The 6,610-nt window shown below is 44.5% G+C and overlaps 1 protein-coding gene across 3 annotated transcripts in view; it reads right to left on the reverse strand.

Moving 5' to 3' along the window:
• The window catches only part of Bicc1 (BicC family RNA binding protein 1), a 215,422-nt gene that overhangs the window by 88,483 nt on the left and 120,329 nt on the right, over positions 1 to 6,610 (reverse strand). For all 3 annotated transcript variants that reach the window (XM_026785806.1, XM_013351239.2, XM_026785807.1), the window contains exon 3: positions 4,468 to 4,537. In XM_026785806.1, coding sequence (XP_026641607.1) covers positions 4,468 to 4,537 — 70 coding nt within the window. The remainder of the gene's footprint in view (positions 1 to 4,467; positions 4,538 to 6,610) is intronic.

Consider the following 6,610-nt stretch of genomic DNA (forward strand, 5'->3'; position numbering starts at 1 on the left):
GTCCTCACGCTCTGTTTTCTAACTCATTCAGGCATGTTACTGCTCATCGAGACCCCTTAGTTCACTTTCTGACACACTAACGAGGTACACACTCCCTGACAGGAATCCTTTGGTCCAGCATGCTGGGGCATGTGTCTTTCTTTCCTTCAAACACTGCGGCACTAGCTGGTCAGCTGTCTATCTTCTCTAAGACATTTCCCTCCAGAGACAAAAAAAATGAGCATGTGGCCTTTTATCATGTTAAGATGGCCCGTCAGACACCCACGTGTACTAAGGGAATGTAACCAAACATAATCTCATGGAAATGTTGGTGATTCTCTTGTTTCTTTTGGGAGGAAGAGAAAAAGCCAGATGTGCTGACATTCATTTCCAAATCAGAACACACACACATCTGGCAATTCAGAGAATGCTTGGCACCCCTGCTGGTCCCGTGGGACATCCATCCTAAACTGAAGCAGCCCTGGTCAAGACCGGTGTTCCACTTTGTCCACCTCAGGAACACAGCTTCATCAATGCTGACCCCAAGCATTCGGAATTGGACATGAAAACTTTAATTCCAACTCCCACTTACATTCACCGGTCTACTGAGAGATGGATGAACCCATTAAAAGCAAAGAGAAGACTGTAAGAAAAATATTTACCTAATTTAAGAAACAGACCCGTCCAATCTGCCTTCACAATGCAGTCATCCAAATGTGATAAGTTCTCATTAGGAACCACTTTTATCTCTACGTCAGGGCAGCTCTAACCGGAATTCCATTTGGAAAAGCTAACTTGTTCAAAGCACTGCTCATATTTTAATGAAGTTTCCTTTCATTTAGAGTAGGCTGCCGCTCAGAAACTGAGAAGACAGCCTGAAGTTATTCCAGGTTAGCAAAACTGTGTAGTTTGAAACACTTTAATCCTTAAGTACTGGTTTCACTAACACAGGCCTCAAGATTTTTCTGCCTTTCCTTGGCTTCGAGAGCTTCAGTTCTGTATTCTCCCACACAAAATAACTTCATATTAGAGTGAAGAAACACGAAGCGTTTGTTTGTCTTACTCATGACTCCCCCGAGGAGAATCTTGGAGTCACCAACCGAAATGACTGTTGCTCCAGTGTTAAATTCTCAGTTCTTTCTGGCTTAAATGAACCTTGGCCCTTCCGATAATCGAAACACTCTGGGGAGCAGTCCCAAAAGCTCTTTAGTTCCCAGTGTGTGCATATGCATGCACACGTGTGTGCATGCACATGCATGTATCTGCCTGTCTGCGTGTGCTTCTCTAAAACACCCTGCAGAAAATAATGGCTGATCTTTTCCCTACTCCATTCTACCAAGCATTTGGGCAGAGGGAGAAGAAAGAGGGACTAAAAAAGGCAGGAGGGGGAGGGGGGATAAAAAGGCATGAAAGGCATAGGGGGAAGATGAAACACCCGATGCTCTTCTGCTCAGAGCTGTCCTTGACATGTGCAGAAGAACACTGGGTTATCTTCACTCCAGATGCCTCCTGAGAACTGACCACGAAGGTGACCCAGGTGTAAGACAGGCCACCTGCAGCTGTGTGGCTCTTAGCACACCAGGGCACTCAGCTGTGTCTGCCCCTACCCCTGCCTTTGACCTCCCATCTTTGTCGTGACCCACCAAGCTTCTCTTGCAGACGCTGAGGGTTTGATTCCAAAACTCTGACCTCAACAATTAGAGGAACTTGTCAGATACACAAATTCCCAACCCACCCTTCCCTGGGCCACTGAGCTTCAACTTCTAGAGAAGAAGTTACATTTTCTAACTGAAGGAAGCCCAGGCTTTGGCTTGGTTCCTGCATGCCAGGCAGTAACCCACCAGCACTTCCGCCAGGGAGGCAGCACAGGCACCCAGGCAGCCATTCTGATAAAGAACGAAGGGCTTAGAAGATAAGATTTGAGGAGAGCTATTGGAAGCTAATATGGAAAACACAAAATAAATTCTGGGAAGCCAGAGGAGGAGGCAGACCGGGAGAGTTGCGGGCATGAAATAAATGTTTGCATAGTCTCAAATAGTCAAGCCAAGCACTATAAAGACTAGAGTGAAAAATATAACAACACAGCTGAGCTGTCCCTCGGCAGACGGGGATTATCCACACACTGCAGACCTTCGCATCGCCGTGGGGTTTAGAGTTAATGGTCATCTAGTACATGGCATGGGCCCAGGAATATACATGCACACGTTAGTCTATTCAGTAATGAGAGCTTGGAACAATGAAGGCTTGGAAATGAACAGCCATCCCTCCTACAACACACAGACACAGAAGGCAACAGCCCACCAGATGAGCAAATAATTACCTCCCCAAAACCCTCCTGCTGTTCAATTTTAATTTTACTAGCTACAGAATATAACGGAACTTCACATCTGAGTGAAATCACTTTAGAAGAATAGGAATATATACGTCTGTTCTATTTTATATCACGAAGTGGGGGGTGTGGCTAGGATGGTAGGCCAAGAACTGATTCATCAGCTTAATGTATAAATAATGACAGCCATCAAGTCAGCTGAACAGTAAACTCCTCTGAGGCACACCTTTGACTCTTCCTCTCTTCCTTTCTGGCACATTCTTCTCACTGTGGAGCACCGTGTACAACCACAGCACTTCATAAATAATTACAGAGTAAAATGAAGTGTGTGAGACCTGAGCCTGCAGGGCCGGTTCTTAGGCCTAAGTCCAGAGGTTAGCTTTAACAGGTGAAGACTGACCCAAATGCTCTCCAACTCACTGCTGAAATAGTCTTCTCTCCCAAGCATAATAGATCATCAGGATGTGGAGTACGGCTGAGCGTCCCAAAGAGCCGAGTGTGTCAGTGGCGGAAGCCATTCTGAAGGCGTGACATGATCCCACTCATCCCCACGGTTCCTAACTCTCTAAAGTCCAAAACACATTTCAAACAATTTTTTTTAACAAAATCAATTGTTTCTTATGAAAATGGGGGGGGGGAATCTCACTATGGTACATCAACAAGTGACCTGAAATCATCCCAAACAGCCCTAACATTCAGGTTTCCTTGGGGTTTTCTTGGGAAGACTGGTTAAATTTCATCCTTATAAGCCAGAAATGAAGCTAATTTCATTTCTTAAGTAAAAATATCTGACAATAGGGAATGAGGCCCCAGGGCCATGCTCAAGTTTCAATTCATCTAACTAGAAAACTGGAGGTTTTTTTTTTTAATAGTCAAATAAACAGATAGATGATCCGCTGGCGGTGGTTTCCTGTATTGTGTAGTGAGAACAAAACAGCCCATGACAAAAGAACTCAATTAATCACGAGCATTTTCTTCAGCATCAAATACATGCAAGGTTTACACACAGACTTTGGCCTACACACGGAGACTCAGCCTGTATGACTGGGGGACTGGGGCTGTTTAACGCTAACAGTCCCAATTTCTTGTCACCATGAGATAAATAAAAAAGGTAACAAGGCTGAAGTTTCCATGAGATAAATAAAAAAGGTAACAAGGCTGAAGTTTCTATAGGCATGCCATGTTTGGTTACAAGCACGCACGTGCGCACACACACACACACACACACACACACACAAGTTCTGTTATATTATTTCTATCCCACAAGAATGCAGAACGAGATTAAAAAAGAAATCTAAACTCAAACACGAAAGAAAATTGAGACCCTGTGCAGTGTTAAAACATTGGTTAACAATAAAGTCAGAGGAGATGGAGCAAAAAGACAAACTTAACAGCGGCGACAAGAGAAAGGCCAGACCCCACGGCAGGGTTCAGCTGACAGGAACCCTGTGTGTTGGATCATCTGGTGGTGTTTTTATTATCCCCTGATGGCTACAGACATTTTTATTCTTCATTAAATATACACTACAAAAATTGTTGAAACAAGAGTATATTTGCACAAGAAAAAAACATTCTTAAGTATGCATACTGGAAAGTCACTTTTGAGAATACCATATAATCCTAGAAAAAAAAAGTTAAGTGAACGGTCTCCTCCCATCTCTAGGCAGCTCTCCTATGGCATAAGGCAGAGAAACATCCAATCTAAAACGCAGTGTGGTCAGGTGGATGGAGACAGTTCTTTCAAAAGGAAGTCTAGGGTTCATTCACATGAAAGAAAGGCACAGAATACAACAGCTCTTAAGTCTAGGCAGTGACAACAGAAGGACTTTAAAGTCTAGACATGGGGACACAGGCTACCATCCCGTGTAGAACTGCCATTGCTCACGGCTACTGAGCGGACAGACATTCTTGAGATCGCAGGTCACTGGTAAGATCTTTTATGGAAACATTTTTATTCTAATACTGCTATTCAAACATTTTTTCTGCTGTCGCAAAGCTGCCTGTTTATTTTAATCACAAAAGTCCTCCCCGAACACGGCTATCTGAGAAGCATCTGAGGACGAAAGTGAAGAGAGCAAAGGCTTATTTCTCCAGCAAAAACGTGCACCGATTCCATAATCTCACTTTTGAAACAGAACTCACTCCCCCGCCCAAATTACCTTTCTTGGATTTGGCTCCGATCTTCAGTTTGGATGGCCAGGCAATCTGAGTGTTTGTCTCTTCCATGATCTGAGTCAGCAATTGAGAGAAAAAAAAATATTGACTCAATTAGGAACTTGTATTTACAGATAAGATTTTTCACACATTAAAAAAAAATCTTATTTTCATGTGTCTTGCTTTGTGTGGATACAACAAAATGATTTCAGCTTAAAGCAATGCAAACTTTTTGTTAAAAAAAGGCTTGAGGGAGAAAAGGAGATGTGTTTTTCTAAGCCCTTAATCTATCGAAAGTATCCAAGTCTGTGTGTTGTTTTCTCCCCAATTCCAGAGTTTTACCAGAAACAAGACCTAAAAGTACATGGACAAGTAATTAACTCAGCTCGTTGCCAGGACCATCGGAGACACTTGTACTGAATAAAAATCACCCAAGACCATTGTCAGTACACCAGACACGATTCTTGTAACACAAAACTATGAGTTAAGCCATATAAAATGAAGATTTCCCACCATCCCCCCCCAAAAAACAAAACGTCTCACTCTGGGCACATGTGTATTTCATTAAAACTAACGAAATGCTTCTGAACACGGCACCCCTTCACGAAGCTGCATTTCTCAGCATCCTTCCCGTTCTTCCCACCCATACACACAGATAACCCCAGCAGGAGGCACGGAACCACAAGGAGACTCACACATAAAGAATGGGAAAAGACAGAGAGCAGGCAGCGGAAGCAGGGCAGGCAAGGACTAGACAGGCCACTGGGGAAATGAAGATGACACCACAGTACAAATGAAGTGGACAGCAAATCCAAAAGCCATCAGAGTCCCCAAGACAAAGTGTCCCTCCTTCCTTCTCCTCCATTCCACAGGATGGTTCGCTCTGTAAGCCAAACGCACCCCACGCAAGAGCAAGCAACTTCTAGTAGCGGCCGTCGGCCGTTACTCAACACAGGCCATTTCGATTTGGTTTTAATTTTCGTTTTTCGAGACAGGGTTTCTCTGTGGAGTCCTGGGACTCTCTCTGTAGACCAGGCTAGCCTCAGAGATCCGCCTGCTTCTGCCTCTCTGCTCTTGCTTCCCAAGTGTTGGGATTAAAGGCATACACCACCACGCCAGGCCTTATTTTCTAATATAGGTTTAGAGTTAACTGCATAAATCAACGGGGAAGACAACCGCATGCATTAAGAAGACAATTAACAGAACAGTTTCCTCCTGGGGCCCGTATACTAGGCATGAGACTAGATGGTTAGCACACCACATCCATCACCAAGTCTCCATCTGAGCAGCCACCGTCTCGCAGATGTCTCAGGCTGGAAGTCTAACCATCCGTTGTCAGGGATGTTAGGAGCTGGGCCAGCATTTGAAGAGCCAAAAATCTGGCATATCTATTCAAAGCTCTGATTTTCTGGACAAGTTGGTGGATTCAGCACAAGGAATTCGTGGCAGCCCTCGGCTGGCGCAGAGAACAGTTGCCTGCTGAGGACTGGGCCAGCGGACCCTCAGCTGCTCCAGATACCCCACTGTGGCCCTAATGCTGAGGTCAAACGTCACTTGTATGTTGTCGCTGACTAGTTTGGAGTGCTCACTGGCTGCCTGGCCCCGTGTCTACACTGCTGTTTTTCTTGGGAAATATTTCTATTTAAGAGCAACAAAACAAAGAGCGAGCCCCCACTGCCTTTGCTTGGTCTACATACTGATCTGACCCAGAAGAAAAGTGAGCCTCTTGCCCTTACACTCCAAGACCTCGTCCTTGCCAGCTCGCCTTTGCGGATGAACTAAGTTGTTGTCATCAGCATTCATTGGGTTACTTAACTCTATGCTGTCGTCATTTTGTTTTTTGTATTTTCTCAAAAAGGGTTGTTTGTTGTTTTGTGGCAGGGTCTCGCCTAGCCCTGACCTCAAATCTGTAGCCTTCCTGTCTCAGCCTCCCAAGTGCTGTGATTACAGAGTGTGGCAACCAAGCTCAACTCTACAGGAATATTAAAAAAACCAATTGAAAAAGGGAGGGTTTCTCGGTGGTTTAGAGCACTTGCTATTCCTGCACCCACATGGCAGCTCAGAACCATCTGCAGCCTCTGGGGGTGCTGCACACACATGGTGCACATACAGATACATAGTGGAAAAAACAATTTTTTGTCTTTTTTT

The sequence above is a fragment of the Microtus ochrogaster genome, linkage group LG2 (genome assembly GCF_000317375.1).
Source record: "Microtus ochrogaster isolate Prairie Vole_2 linkage group LG2, MicOch1.0, whole genome shotgun sequence".
Classification (NCBI taxonomy): Eukaryota; Metazoa; Chordata; class Mammalia; order Rodentia; family Cricetidae; genus Microtus; species Microtus ochrogaster.